Source organism: Arvicola amphibius, chromosome 1, assembly GCF_903992535.2.
Source record: "Arvicola amphibius chromosome 1, mArvAmp1.2, whole genome shotgun sequence".
NCBI classification, from domain to species: domain Eukaryota; kingdom Metazoa; phylum Chordata; class Mammalia; order Rodentia; family Cricetidae; genus Arvicola; species Arvicola amphibius.
The window spans coordinates 63,471,651-63,486,013 of record NC_052047.1 but is presented as its reverse complement, the minus strand read 5'-3'; the positions used below and the strand labels follow the sequence as shown (position 1 = coordinate 63,486,013).

The 14,363-nt window shown below is 52.8% G+C and overlaps 1 protein-coding gene across 1 annotated transcript in view; it reads right to left on the bottom strand.

Annotated features, from left to right (window-relative positions):
- Positions 1–14,121, bottom strand: part of Sorcs2 (sortilin related VPS10 domain containing receptor 2) — a 375,316-nt gene extending 361,195 nt beyond the window's left edge. Inside the window, 1 exon segment of the mRNA XM_038340624.1 lies at positions 13,636–14,121. Within this exon segment, the coding sequence (XP_038196552.1) occupies positions 13,636–14,121 (486 nt within the window).
- Positions 14,122–14,363: the final 242 nt, after the last annotated feature.

Below are 14,363 nucleotides of genomic sequence, written 5' to 3'. Positions count from 1 at the left end.
GAGTGATGGAGAGAATGGGCAGCAGGGCTGAGGGGGAAACCAGGTGACCAGTGTTGGAGTCACACACTAAGAGCTAAGAAGGCACATCCAAGGTGGGGCCTGTGGCTTCATGTATGCTAAAAAGCCCTTTGCAGAGCCCTTAAGCAACCTCCCATGCTCTTGTGGGTAGCATCCCAGCCCATCTGTGTGTGTGTGTGTGTCTATCTCTCTGTCTCTGTCTCAGTCTCTCTCTCTGTCTCAGTCTCTCTCTGTGTCTCTGTCTCTTTCTGTTTCTCTCTGTCTCTCTGTCTGTCTCTGTCTCTCTCTCTCTCTCTCTCTCTCTCTCTCTCTCTCTCTCTCTCTCTCTCTCTCTCTCTCTCACACACACACACACACACACCCATAAGACTGAATCAATCAAGCCAGGAGGGTCTTTGCATCATAGGTCAGGAATCCTTTGAACCAAGTCTGACACACAGTGTGTCTACCGGGCAGGAAAGAGTGGCTCAGCCTTGACACTGTTCTTCCTGTCTGGCCATGCTCAAAGTCTCTAGCAAACAGTAGCCCCCACCACCACCACAGGCCTCTGGAAACACAGTAGGAAGCAGGGCTTTCCTCTGCCCTGGAAAAGAGGGGAAATAGATCTCCTTGTCTTGCCACATGGACAGACAGCATCAAATCCCCCCAACACCAGCTCACAAGTTTAAGTGGCCAGAACCAAATGCCAAGTTGGAGCAGCCAGGCCAGACAGAGGCCACCCGGTGCCATAGCTTCCCCTATACCAGTGACTGCCACCCAGAGCCTCGCCCAAGGAAGGACCCGGCAAAGCCAGCACTGAGCTGGAGAGCTCAGGGGTCCTGTCCCTACGCCAGCCCCTTCTGCATGCGGTTTCAGGTTTCCTGGTCACTGCCAGGTCTCTGCTCCGCCTCCAGCGACAGGGAGAGAAATTCTGGCTTGCTCTTAAGAGGTAACATTCCAGCAATGACTCAGATCAGGAAACTTGTGAAAAACCAGATGTCAACGAGAAAGGCTCTCTTCAGAGACAGGCTCTAGAGATGAGTGTTTCATGAGGGGCTGAGGGCCTTTGTCTCACTTAAGTGAGCAACTCCGGAAATGGGAAGAAAATGGAACCACATGAAGCCCTGTTTAAGAAGCCAGAAAATTATGATTTCTGGCAACTGTGTGACCAGTCTTTTCCCTGATAGTCCAGGAGCAACAGCACCTTAGTGGATAGGGAAACTGAGGCCCCATACAGGGGAGAGAGCCCTTTCTCAGAGCACAGCCACCAAAGTCACCCTCATCGAGGAGGCCACCAGGATCAGCACAGTTCAGCACATCAGAGCATAAGCAGGAGGCCCCCTAACCCAGGCTGCATGGTGGGGTGGGGTGACACGCAGAACGGGAGGAGGTAGGAGGGGGTGCAAGCAGGAGGTGCTCAATCATTACCTCTCAGGACATCTCTTCAGCCTTCTAGAAATAGCTTATCAATTCCCAGACACAGAATGAAGCCAAGGCCCCAGAGGTCATGCAGAGGTCATCTGAAGGGCTCCTGCACAGACGGATCCCTAGACTTTCAAAGCTGTTGTCTCCTGTACGCTGACTGCAAGGCAGTGTCCCAGAAGGAATGAGGGTGACTGTTGGGAAATATTATTTTAAGGTGTGTTACCTCTGTTTATGCTGCATTCGTTTAACTCTGTGAAGTTGTGTTACTGTGCCTGTCTGAAACACCTGATGGGCTAATAAAGAGCTGACTGGCCAATAGCGAGGCAGGAGCAGGGATAGGCAGGGCTGGCAGGCAGAGAGGATAAATATATGGAGAAACGTGGAGAAGGAGGAAGACAGAACAAAGAGAGGGGCCAGTTACTCAGCTACACAGCCTGACACAGAGTAAAAAGGAAAAAAAAAAGTTATTCAGGAATAGAGAAAGGTAAAAGCCCCGAGGCCAAAGATAGATGGGATAATTTAAGTTAAGAAAAGCGGGCAAGAAACAAACCAAGCTAAGGCCGGACGTTTATAAGTAGTAATAAGCCTCGGTGTGATTTATCTGGGAGCTGGGTGGTGGGCCCCTCAAAAATTCAAAAGAGTAAAACATCCTAACAGGTGGCTGAGTCGGTAGGCAGTGGAGAAGAAATGCGACTTAGCAAAGTGCTCTGTGGAAGGTCTCTCCCTGCCGCTAACCCTGAGACCTGAGTCCTCCCACTTGCTCTTTCCAGAAAGTTCTCCAGCGACTCCACTTTCCTAGTCTCTGATCTCTGTCAACCCTCTTTGTCAAAGGCTAGGCAACTGTGTCCCTTGGGTTTTCTGCTCGGCTCTACCTTTCGTAAGTGAAAACAAGGGCACTATTTAAACATTCCCACTTCCTTTGGGAGCGAGAGTTTTCTCTCCATTGAGCACACTGGCTCCTGGCTGACCTGTTCAGGCAGGAGGGCTGAGGCTGGCCCAGCAATGGACACAGCCTGTGCTAAGTCTGACTGCAGAGCCTCCAACAGGACTAAGGCAGCTCCTGCCCTCCAGCCTGGTTCGTCTTGGGTAGGACACATACATCTCCATCTCTTAGCTGTTCTCCTTGCGTGGTGTTCCTGGGCCTTGCAGCATAAGATGGAGATTCCTTTGTGCTTACAGGAGCTCAGCAGCTGGGCCTCTGAGTTGGGTCAGTGGTCTCCTGTGGCAGCGTATCGTAAGCAGACGTTAACTGAGGATCTGCCACATACTGGAACACAGTCACCACGGAGGCCCAGTCTCCACGAATCCCTCCCTTGGCCAGCACCACACCGCCCAGTTCTCTGCATGTGTCTCTGTGCGGACTCTTCCAGAGCCATGGCCTTAGCCCAAGAAACAACTTCTTTATTTTCAAGACTACAAAGTGAGGCAATCCCTTGCACTAGAAAGTCAGAGCAGTAGCATCAGGACCGGGGCCTCCATCACTTTAGACAAGTCACGGTCGTCCTGCATCTCAAAAGGTCTTACACTGTTAACAGCTTCAAAATCATGACAGCTCCCACACCTCTTATCAAATGTTTTCAAAGAGATTAGTTGTGTCTTCATAACTTCACAAAGAGTTGGCCTCCTTTATACCTATCCATTTTACAGTAACTATAAACTCTACATTCCAAGAGAGTCCCTCACACACTCCTCCAAAGATGAGGTGGGTGGGGTCTATGGCATAGAGAGGTAGGAACCCCCCACCCATGCCAGGACAAGGAGTTCACCAAGCTAGGAAACTCAACACTGTGTGCTGGCTTGCCCCCAGGGCCTGACTCAGAGGAAGGTGGGTACCCTCAAATCACAGAACAGAGGGTATTTGGATGGCTGGGTTCAAACACCCAAAAGCCCTGTTCGGCCATCAAATGATAAATCAGACAACAAACTCCAGCAGGGTTAAGAGGTATTGATGGGAATAAATTGAGAAAAACATAGGGATTTTTATTGAGTGCTTTATTTTTACGGAGTGAAAATTGAATTACTTAGTTGGTCAATGAGGAAGTCAATAGGGAAAAATGCCTAAAAACTGAGGAAGAGAAAGGGGCACGAACTCAAAATGGGATCTGAAGCTTCCACAACATCTGGAGAATACCTCCACCTCAAGATGGTGATGCCCACCTTGACCCGGTACCACACGAGTCAAGCCCTCCATGGTTCCCACCCTTGGCCCAGCACCACACCAGCCTGGTGCTGTATCACACAGGTGATGGATGTAGATTTCCTAGGCTCGCTAACAGCATCTGTTCGGAGTCTCAGAAGCACACTGGCTCCAGCAACAGCCGCTCCACCCTCCTTCCTGGGCACAGGCAGGCCAAGGCACTCAAGGCTCTCTGAGGATTGCAGCCGTACACCAATCTGGCAGGTATCAAAATTCAAGGCAGCACAAAAAAGACTTTGCTACCATTCAAGTTCATGCTCAATCCAAAAATTAAACAGCCACCCTGAGACCAAGCAGTTCTATTTCCAAGGAAATGCCCAAGGAATCTGAAGCCAAGGTTAAACGAGGCTCTGTGGGTCTGCACTCACAGCTTCACTTACTCAGCCAAAGGTAGAAACGATCAAACACCCACCGTCAGATGAATGGAAACAAATGTGGTCCATTCAATGGACTATTAGATGGCCCCCTAAAGAGGACACGCTTCCACATGTCACAACATAGATGAACATAGGACAAGAGGTTAACAAGCCAATCACAGAAGGACAGATAGTGTAGCTCCCACTCACATGATGTCCAGAGCTGTCAGACTCAGTGATGGCTGCCAGGTCTAGGGGAATTAGCATTTAGTAGAGACAGAGCTTCAGCTGGGGGAACATTCTGGAAATGAAAGGTGGGGATGGTTGCACAGCAACACAAGTGTCCTAATGCCTCTGAGCTCTGGATTTAAAAATAGGTACAACGGTTTATGTTATATAACCACAACCCAAATCACAGTAAAGAAAAATAAAAATATTTATTTTAAAAAAATGTTTACATTTCTCATTCATGTTGTATATATGTGCACATGTGAATGCATTTGTGCATGCTGTGGCATGTGTGTGGAGGTCAGAAGCTCTCTTTCTACCATGTGGGTTCCAAAGATCTCACCCTTAGGCTTGGCAGCAAGCACCTGCTGAGCCAGCTCATTGGCCCCAAAATATTTCTTATATTTTTAAAAGAAAGAGAGAGAGCTTGTATTTGGTACTAATGAAATTCAAATCGTGCCTGGGATGAGTGTGTCCAGCAAGCCCTGAGGACAACTGCATGTGTATTGGTCACAGTGGTAAATGATATGGTAGCATCATCTATACAATGAGAGGTCACAGGCTGCTGGATGTGGCTGTTCTAAGGAGCTGTGGTTATTCTTTTTTTTTTTTTTTTTTTTTTTGCCCTAATCCAGAGCTCTCTGCAAACAGAGAAAAATGCTACGGTAAAGTCAAGCTACATCAGAGGCAGAGGCAGGAGGCGACCTTCACTGGCAGAGGTCCCCTCTCCTCTGAGCCTTGGTAATGGTATCTATTCCAATACTTCACAAAATATGCAAGGGCAAAAAATCTCCAAAAGAACTCTCGGACTTCAGACTGATCTACATGGGAGCCTGCACTTGACTGGGCTCTTTTCTTGCTTTCGTTTGAACTTGATTTATCCATGAACATCAGGAAATGGCGTCCGCAAAAGACGCACTGTGCTCAAGTTGAGGCTAGCTCAACACTGGAGCAAATCATCTGCTTCTGCTAGAAAATTAGTAAGGAAGGCGAGTGCTGTTATTTTAAGATCTTCGAGCTGGTGTGAGGAGAAACTAATTAAATGATTGTAATTTTCTGTGCAAATAAGCAACCAACTGCTACAGAAGCACAAACTAGGAAGGGGTTTTTCCACCTTCAAAGAACAGGGGACTTTGTATTTCGTATTCCTAGCTTTCCGGGCCTGCTCTCCCTCAGGTAGCCCTCAGGCAATGTTCAAATGATGAATGGAGCTTAATTGGATTCAGGGTGATGAGCACTCTGTGGACTGCAAAGTGTCAGCGATCCGAGGGTGTCGTGGAGAAGGCCCAGTGTCCGCCATCACCATCATCACCCAGCACCCACACAGGTTGGGAGCCAGATGCCTGTGTCTTCAGTTTCCAGCTTTGTGGGGCAGGTCCAGGAAGACCTGTGATTACATGAACCTGCTGTGCGGTGGCCTACCCATCCCCACCATCATGTGACTTCTTTCACACCCAGAATCCAGCTCACACTCACACGAAACCCTGAAAGGATTTCCCATAGTCAAAGCAGCCACGAAATGATCCAATACAAGTGTACACCCTGCTGATGCCCATAATGCCCAGGCCAAAGCCCAGCCTAACACACATAGATTGTTATCCACATTTTACAGCCTAGAAGTCCTGGGGGCAGAGCACAATCCTGCTCCCTGCATCCCCAGAGGGAAGATAAAGGTCCTGAGCAGCAGTCCTAGTGACATTACATCCTCAGGGCTCAGTCTCCCTCGGTGACTCCCGAAGCACCCAAAGAGGGCCTTCAAGATGATGAAGCAGAAGTGGACCCCTTGCAAGGGTTGATAAGGAACCCTCCCCGCCCTTAGAGTACGGGCCCAAGAGAGCTCCAACCAGATGGCAGCCTGTAAGCTCAGGCGCCCATGAAGGCACCCAGCTGCTTTTCCAGGCGCTCCAACTCTGCGCTCCTTTCCATCACCCGCTGGCAAGTCCTGGCCTGACTGGAAACTCATCAGCGCAGAGTAACGGCAACTGGGGAGAGGCCTGTGCAAGTCACAGGCTGCGCTCTAACCCTGAAGGGGTGCACGGACGAGCTAATTTATGGGGGTGCAAGGATGAGCTAATTTATGACCTCTTTAGAATGTGCTCTGGAACCTTCTGCAACTTCAGACTAAAGAGGCCCTTCATTAAAGCAGAAGTGGGTGTGTGAAGTGTGTCAGGAACTTTGCTGAAGGGCTGTCCTGGCACCTCCGTGCCAGGCTCCCTGGTGGCAGCTGTCGCTGTGAACTCTCCAGGCTTCTCAGCTCCTCCCTCCCTTTGGTCTCAATATCCCCACTTTGCCAGTCTCCGCCTCGGATCAGGTGAGGCTCTTTCTTCTCCTTGCTCTTCAGACTGGTTCCATCTGCACCTCCTCCAGGAAGTCCTACCCAATTCTCCTGTCCGCGTGTTCACACAGCTCTGAGGACACTCTGGGCAGAATTCTGTCCCCACACAGCATCTCACCAGGCAAGGTCTTTGCTTCCCTGGGCTTCGTGCTGCGGCCCTGGTAGTTAACCCTGCCAGGAACACGAGAAACACTCAGCAAATATTAGCCAACTCCACAGCTCCTGGGAGCTGGGGCCTATACTGTTGCTAGAAAAGAAAGAACAAGGAAGTGGTGTCCAAGGTCTTGGGAAACCACAAAGAAGAGGGCATTGACAACATGGCTAGGCCCCATCCATGCTGCCCAGGCTCCACACAGGTACCTGGGCCCATCTACCAACCTGACACATGAATAGTTATCCATACTTTACCAACTAAAAGCAGGCTCAGAGATCTTCCTCCCCCAAGTAGAACAGGATCAGGGTGAGCCTGGCTGGGCCTGATGCTTGAGTCCATACTGGGGCCTTGGGACATTGAGGCTTGCACCTACAGCAGCATTAAGAAGAGGGAAGTGTTGCTGGGCAATGGTGGTGCACGCCTTTAATCCCAGCACTCACTCGGGAGGCAGAGGCAGGCGGATCTCTGTGAGTTCGGGGCCAGCTGATCTACAAGAGCTAGTTCCGGGACAGCTAGGGACTGTTAACACAGAGAAACCCTGTCTCAAAAAAAAAAAAAGGAGGGAGCTGTGTGTGCCAGCACTAGACCTTGCAAGTCCTCCCACTCCTCAATCCTGCTCACCACATCTCTATGAATAAATTAAATATATGCACAGAGTCCATAGTTGTTAGATATTTGGAAATCACCTGGCACTGCTACCCATGTTACAGATGAGGAAACTGAGACCCAAGAAAGCTTGGGTGCATGGGGAAACACTTTCAGCGGGGACAGGTACTGGAGGTGTGAGCTTCTGACTGAGCGTGGAGAGGAATGAAAGCCCAGAGTTAGTGGGGAGACAAGTGGACATTCTGGAGAACAGGACAGAGTCCCCAGGGTCAGAGACTGAGAAAGCTGCATGAGTCCCACTACCCACCACACAGGGGTTCACACTAGTGACTACACCCCCATTCTCCCACTCAGGCTGACACATGCCATGAGTCCCACCAGGTCCTACTGGCCATGCCTGTCTTACACACAGGAGCTGAAGGCAAGAGCCCTTCATTCAGCCCAGTCCAGCACACACACATACATGGAGACACACACACACTCACAGAGACACACTCACGGAGACACACACACATGGAGACACACACACATAGACTCACACACAGTCACACAGACTCACACACAGACACACACACAGATGCATGCACACGCATGACTCACACACAGACTCACACACGCACACGGAGACACACACACCCAAGGAGACACACATACACAAGAGACACACACACTCACAGAGGCACACACCCGGAGACACACACAGAGACACATACACAGACTCATACACAGTCACACAGACTCACACACACACAGACTCACACACAGATGCACGTGCACACACGCACACACACGGAGGCAGGTCTTCTAGACTCTGGGTCTCCCTGTAGAGAACTAAGCAGGACAGGACCTTAGGGCCTTTCTACAGGAGGTACTGGGAGAGTGACACTGAGCACCATTAGGGATCCAGATCAGCCCTGAGGTGCCCAGAGAAGGTGACTCAAAGTGCAAGAGAACCTCAATCCACAGTGACACCACATCTGTTGACACTGGGGGAGAACGCAAAGGAAGGCAGCTGTCCACCTCCAGTCAGAGAAGGTGCCCAATGGGGACATTAGAAGTGGGCAGTGCCACCAGAACCAAGAGTCTCTCTCAGACCCCTGCTGGGAAGATCCCTGAAAGAGCTCCTGGCTCGGGTAGCATGCACTGGGAAGGGGTCTGCAGCCCCTGCAGCCTCAAATGCCCCCTCCCATCCAGGCCTCTGCTGCTCCCCATACCTAGCTCACTGACATGGTCGTTGACTTCATTTTCCTCAGACGTCAGCCTGGGCCCAAAGAAAAATTTAGCCTGCCTCGCCCACCCTCAAGAATGGCTCCCAGTGTCACCAGAGACGCTCCCCCCTCCCCCACATCTCCTGGGAAGAAAGTTACACAGGATACAAATGGTCATGTTCACACACAGATTCTGGTGTGTAATCAGCACCTGTGATCCCTCCATATCATGACACTCTGCATAGCACAGAACCAAGGACACCCTCAGCACAGATCAGGGGCCCCCAGAGTGTGCAGCTGTGGTTTGCCCCTATCGATCCTGTGTCACGGCACACTGCTCGGTGACTGCCGCCTGTCACAAGGCACAGGCATCTCTGTCTCTCTCCCCATTCTTTATCCAGACACGAGACTTAAGGTCCTGACAGGTTTGCATGCCAGTGCAAGCTCCTGACAGCCTGTGTGACAGACACCCAACATCAGCCACAGCATCCTTGGTCTCGGTCTCACTTGGGTGGTCACTGGACACCTCGGTAGTGGCTGCAAGGACAAATACTCAGTGCCCACAGGCTGCCAGCCTCAGTGTCCATGGGAAGCCAGACCTCTGCTCCAGCCCAGAGCAAAGGCATTGTGGCTCCCTGGATCCCTGTACTTAGGAATTTGCAAATGCTCGGGAACCACCGAGATGCTTCTACATGGACACAGCAAAACCACAGCTGTAGGAAGCAAGGCTCTAAATTAGCTTTGTGCCAGGCAAGGACCCATTCATTTGGAGACTGACCTGGAGCCTCAGAGCCCAGCACTGAAGACCATGAGAGGCTGACAGGAAACCATTCATCCTTACCTGGATGCCTCCCTCGGGCTCACTCTCCCCAGAACAGTCCAGGCACAACCCAAACAGTACAGAGTCCCACTAGCCTCAACCCTGTACCCCTCCTACGGCCTTTCTGGCTACACCCGGGCTGGGTATCATGCTGACTTCTGGCTACATGCCGTGCTCTGAGCTATGCATTTCACGTGGAAAATCTGACTCTTGCACAACCAAGTCCCCCTTTTATAGGTGAAGAGGGAAGCCCAGAGCATCCCCTCCATCTATCCTAGGATCCAAGACCCGAGACACTCGCAGCCCAGCAGGCTCCAAACCTTATTTATCCGCCAACCCAACACTGCCATGAACTCCTCGGGTACACATCTGGGGGACATGGGCAAACATTACTCTCCTCCCAGCTTCTCTCCTGAGGCTTCTGCTCCCACACAAGGCATCCAATGTCTCTATAGGGCACTTCTGACCTTCTAATTCCTACCTCACAGGTCTTGCTCGGGCTGTCCTCCTGCCAGAATAGTCTCCCTCTCTCATCTGCTCCCCATCCCCTTAGAGCCGGGCCTGAGGCGGCCTCTTCTGTGCCTTCCTCCCTGATGATGCCCTTCTCATATCTGCCAGTTTACAGCCATCTCATCTCTCCCACCAGATGACTCTGAGGTCCAGGTGTGACATTCCGAGGATGACAAGGGGGCCCGTACTGTGTCAGCCCCTCCCCTGGAGTCCTTAAATTGAAGTCCTAATCCGGGACCTCCAAACTTGAGTAGCTCTAGAGTAGGGCTTTTAATGGTGATTCCATTATAAGGAGTCTGTCAAGGTGGCCTTAAAACCCAATAACCAGTATAAGCAATACTGGTGTCCCAATTGGAAGGAATGATCCCACCCCAGGTGCAAACACAAAGGGACAAAAGGAGTCTGCTGTCAGGGGCCCACGCTATCATGGTCCTTTGTCACAAAGCTAGAGCAAACTAATCCACCTGCCCTCAAGGAATCTGACCTGCAGCAGGGGTCATGACCGAATTCCCATACAACGCAGGCATAGGCCGTGATACCTCTATACAAGAAATCGAGGCAAGTAGCCTGCCTTTGAACTCCAAACACAGAGAACCCACATTCTGACCTGCCTTGGGCTCTCTGCATTTATACAAAATGACACAGGTAAGGAGTCCAACCAGATGCCTGGAGTGGAGTGTGCTTAATCTGCCCAGAAATACCTGTGAACACTCACCACCCCTACTGGGAGACACAGCACAGGGTGAGGCAGGCAGGACGAAGGTAAACCATCAGTCTGAGGTACAGATATGGGACCTGGCTGTGGGAAGCTCATGTCCAGGCTGGACCATGAGTCAAAGTTGCAATGCAAGTGCCTTGTGGGAAGGAACTTGGGGGGCTGTACTTAATTAAAGTAAGCAATTCCTCCACCACCACCCCCAAACAGTACTTCACACTCCTACCAGGCTAACAAGAAACTGCCAACGTCAAGTGGAGCCCAGCACTGTGCTCTATTTCCTGCCTTCGTACAACCTCACTGGCTCCGAGGGCAGTGTGGAGACGCAGGGCCTTGTGTGCACAGACCGATCTGGGTTTCTCAAAAGGCAAACGTGGTCGGTTTCTATGAAGCATTCATCTCGCATACAACAATGTGTTGCCACAGATAAACGTCAGCTGGAGAGGCCCTGTTTGAACTTCCAAGTGAGTCCCTGTCCCTATCTCCATGGGAGCTGGAAGAATCGAGGAAAACTCACATATGTTCCCTGAGCTGCAGTGACAGGGACTGTCTGGGAACCAGCTTGAGTCCTGCAATCCCTCAGCCCATCCCTTAGCGGGATGCGCTCTAATGCCATTTCTGAAGCATCTGTGCCCCTCCCCCAGCGCTCTTCTTTTGAAAAGCACCTGACAGGAGAAAGCCAAGGCTCTGCCGTGGACCACATCCGCAGAAGGCAGGAGCGAGCCAGCAGAAGGCAACTTCATAAAGACAGCACTCAGCAAAGAGTCCCTCGGTCTGCTCCAGTCTCCTGTAAGCTCACAGAGGCGGGGCTTTGAGCAAGAGGTCCAGTCAGCTGCCAAGTGCTGCCTCTCATCTTTGTCCCTGTGACTGCACCTTGAGCATGGAGGGAGCAGGGCACTTCTAAGACACTTCATGCGTCAAGAATGTGCTGTGTACAATCAGATCTGAGAGAATCACGTCTACAGGGCCCGGTTTACTGGGGCTGCTCTTAGAGGCGGTCCTCGCCCAGCTCTTTTTCATTCCTGGGTTTTCTGGGGCAAGGTAAACCTCTGAGCGCATCTCCAGCCACGGGTGGCCAGGTTCCCATCTTCCTTATGGTCCCGGGCTGAGTGCAGTGAGGGAGGAAAAGAGAGAAGGCTCAAGGCAGATGCCCAGACACTGTTTCCATGTGGTCCCACACACATTCAGCTAAGTGTCTGCTAAGGGCCAGGCTGTGCCCCACTGCCCGCGTCTGACACCTGCCCCATGCCATAGTGGCTCCAGAAGAGCATCCCTCAAGGCTCCTTCCCAGTTCTTTGGTCAGTCATTCTCCATCCTCAACTCTCCAGGGAGGTCACTCAGGGGCCAGGCTCTGAGCCCAGAAGGGGTGCAGTTGGACACAAACCCATCCTAGAAGCAGCTGGTCCCTTCTCCTGTGGATCCTTCACACACACCCCCACCCACCCGGTGTCTCACTCTCTTCTTGCATGTCCTGCTCCCATGAAGCTAAGCAACAGAGTGGCAAGAGTAAGCTAGTTGGATCATCAATCTCAACACTCCAAACTCATGGAGCTTACTCTCAGTGTGTTTCTGTTCCTTTCTGTCCTTGGTTTCTTGGCTGCCTTTGGGTCCGAAGAATAGCCTAAGGCACAGAGGATACAATTTATCTTCAGGTACAGCCAGCCCTGAAAGACTGGGACCAGCGACATACCCAGAGTCAGAGGACGTGTTCCATCCAGTTCAGGTGAGAACAGCAGAACACCTCCACACCCTTCTTGGGAGAGGCTCCCACCTTCCCTAAGGCACTCTGATTAGCGCCCTAACTGCCCCCTGCTGGCCAGCTGCAGCCACAGCACTAGCTCTGCCCTCAGGGCTGCTAGTCTTCTCGGAGTTGCCATTCACTAGGGGCCAGAGAAGGCACCTGCATCCTCGGTCAGCCAGTGGGGGAGGGGCCAGCAGGACCGGGCTTCGGGCCAGTTCAAGGCCACTTGGTTGTCCCTTCTCCAGCACAAATGGAAGCCTCCTAGCAGTCACCAAGAGTGCTAGGAGACGGGACAGTGGTAAAACTGTCTGCAGCCCCTGCCGTTCAAAAGAGGAGACCCGCCCACTCCACCCCCAGTACATGCAGGGACTTTGGTCCTATGTATTCCCCCCCCCAAACTCGGAAGATAAAGAGAAGAGGTGGAGTTAGTTACTGGAAGTGGGGGTGGGGGTGGGCAAGTGGAAAGTGTGAGTGGACAGTGGACAGGCCACTGACGAGAGATTTCTAGCTCCCCTTCATGAAAACACATTTCCCTGAATAGCACAAACTTGTAAACTGGTGTGCATACACCTGGGACAGCCCAGAGGGGACAGAGGGACTGGCCTTTAACCAGGAACAACAAAGCCCCTGAGGTGCACTACCAAAACAGGAATGGGTCTAATTCCTAGATCTGGTTGTGTTAGAGGGTGAACGATTGCTGGAGCTCTCCAGCCAGAGGGAGAGGTGTGGGAAAAAGGCAGGGAGTTGGCATCCTGCGCTGAAGACCTTACGACGTTAAATAACGTTAAACAACCCTAAGTCCCGGCGGACCAAAGACATGATGAGGAACAATCCTAGAATTAAGAGTCTTAGAACAGGGCATGAAACTGACATGGATATCCTGGACCCCAAAATCAGCGTAGATTGGGTCGTAAGGACTCCAGAGCCAGCAATTCCAAAGGTGCACGCTGGAGACTCTGGGTGCAGTGCAGTGTGTGGGTGACCCTCCATCCCCGCCGCACAGAGTCGGGTGGTACTCAAGGACCTGGAGTCATGCTGCCCGGATCCGAAAGACTCTAGGGACTTCCCCGTAGCCCAGCTCTAGAGGCCAGAGATGCTTGGGGTTCCCAGACCTCCGGGAATGCCACATGAGCGAGACCGAATCTCACAAATTTGAGAACCCTTCCAAAAGTACCCATAGCCAGAAGCCAGTAGGGGCGCCGCCGAGGTGACCCGAGTCCCCCAAGTCGTCAAGAATGCCCATCAGGGATGACCGCGGGTGGTCCGGAAGTAGGGGACTGTGTGGTCTCCCTGGGTATCCAGAGGTGTCCCGGCAGGGCAGGGGGCGCGCGGAGGTCACTTACGCTGCTGTTCTCTCCTGTCCAGTGCACCATTGCCTGGTTGTGTGTCGCGTCCCCCTTGAGCACGAACGACGTGCTGATGAGCGAGACCTGCACGCGCGAGGCAGAACTGGCCACGGGCGCCGCCCGCGCCCTGCGCCCCTTGCCCGGAGCTGGGACGCCATCTGCGCTGGGACCCGAAGCAAGACCCGGACCATGACCCGGAGCGCTGGGCTCGGATTCTCGTGTCTGAGGATCCTCGCGATCGTCGGACTTCGGGCGTCCCGCGTGCAGCAGCCGGGTGACCTGCACGCTGGGACCCAGGCTCCCGGACTGGGGGGAGCGCCCCGCCGCCCCGCAGGCAGCCACCAGCACTAACAGCAGCAGCGGCAGAGGCAGCGGCAGCGGCCACAAGCGCGGCCAGCGCGGCGGCGGTGGAGCATGGGAGCTCGGAGCCAGGACGGTGAGGCCAGGACGCTTCGGGGCGCTTGGGGTTCCCCGGTGCGCCATGGTCGCCGGTAAGCAGCGGCGGTGCGGTGCGGGCGACACCGCGGCCGGGAGAGCGGGAGGGCGCTGGGAGCTGGAGCAAGAGCGCAGAGAAAGGAGCCGGGAGGGAGGGAGCGCGGGAGGAGGGGACTCAAAGCCGCCACGCAGCCAAGGGAACACCGCCACCTGCCGGCTGCGCGCGAGCCACCACAGCTTTGGGCCGGGCCAGACCAGGATGTCCTGAGCGCAGTCACACCTCCAAGACC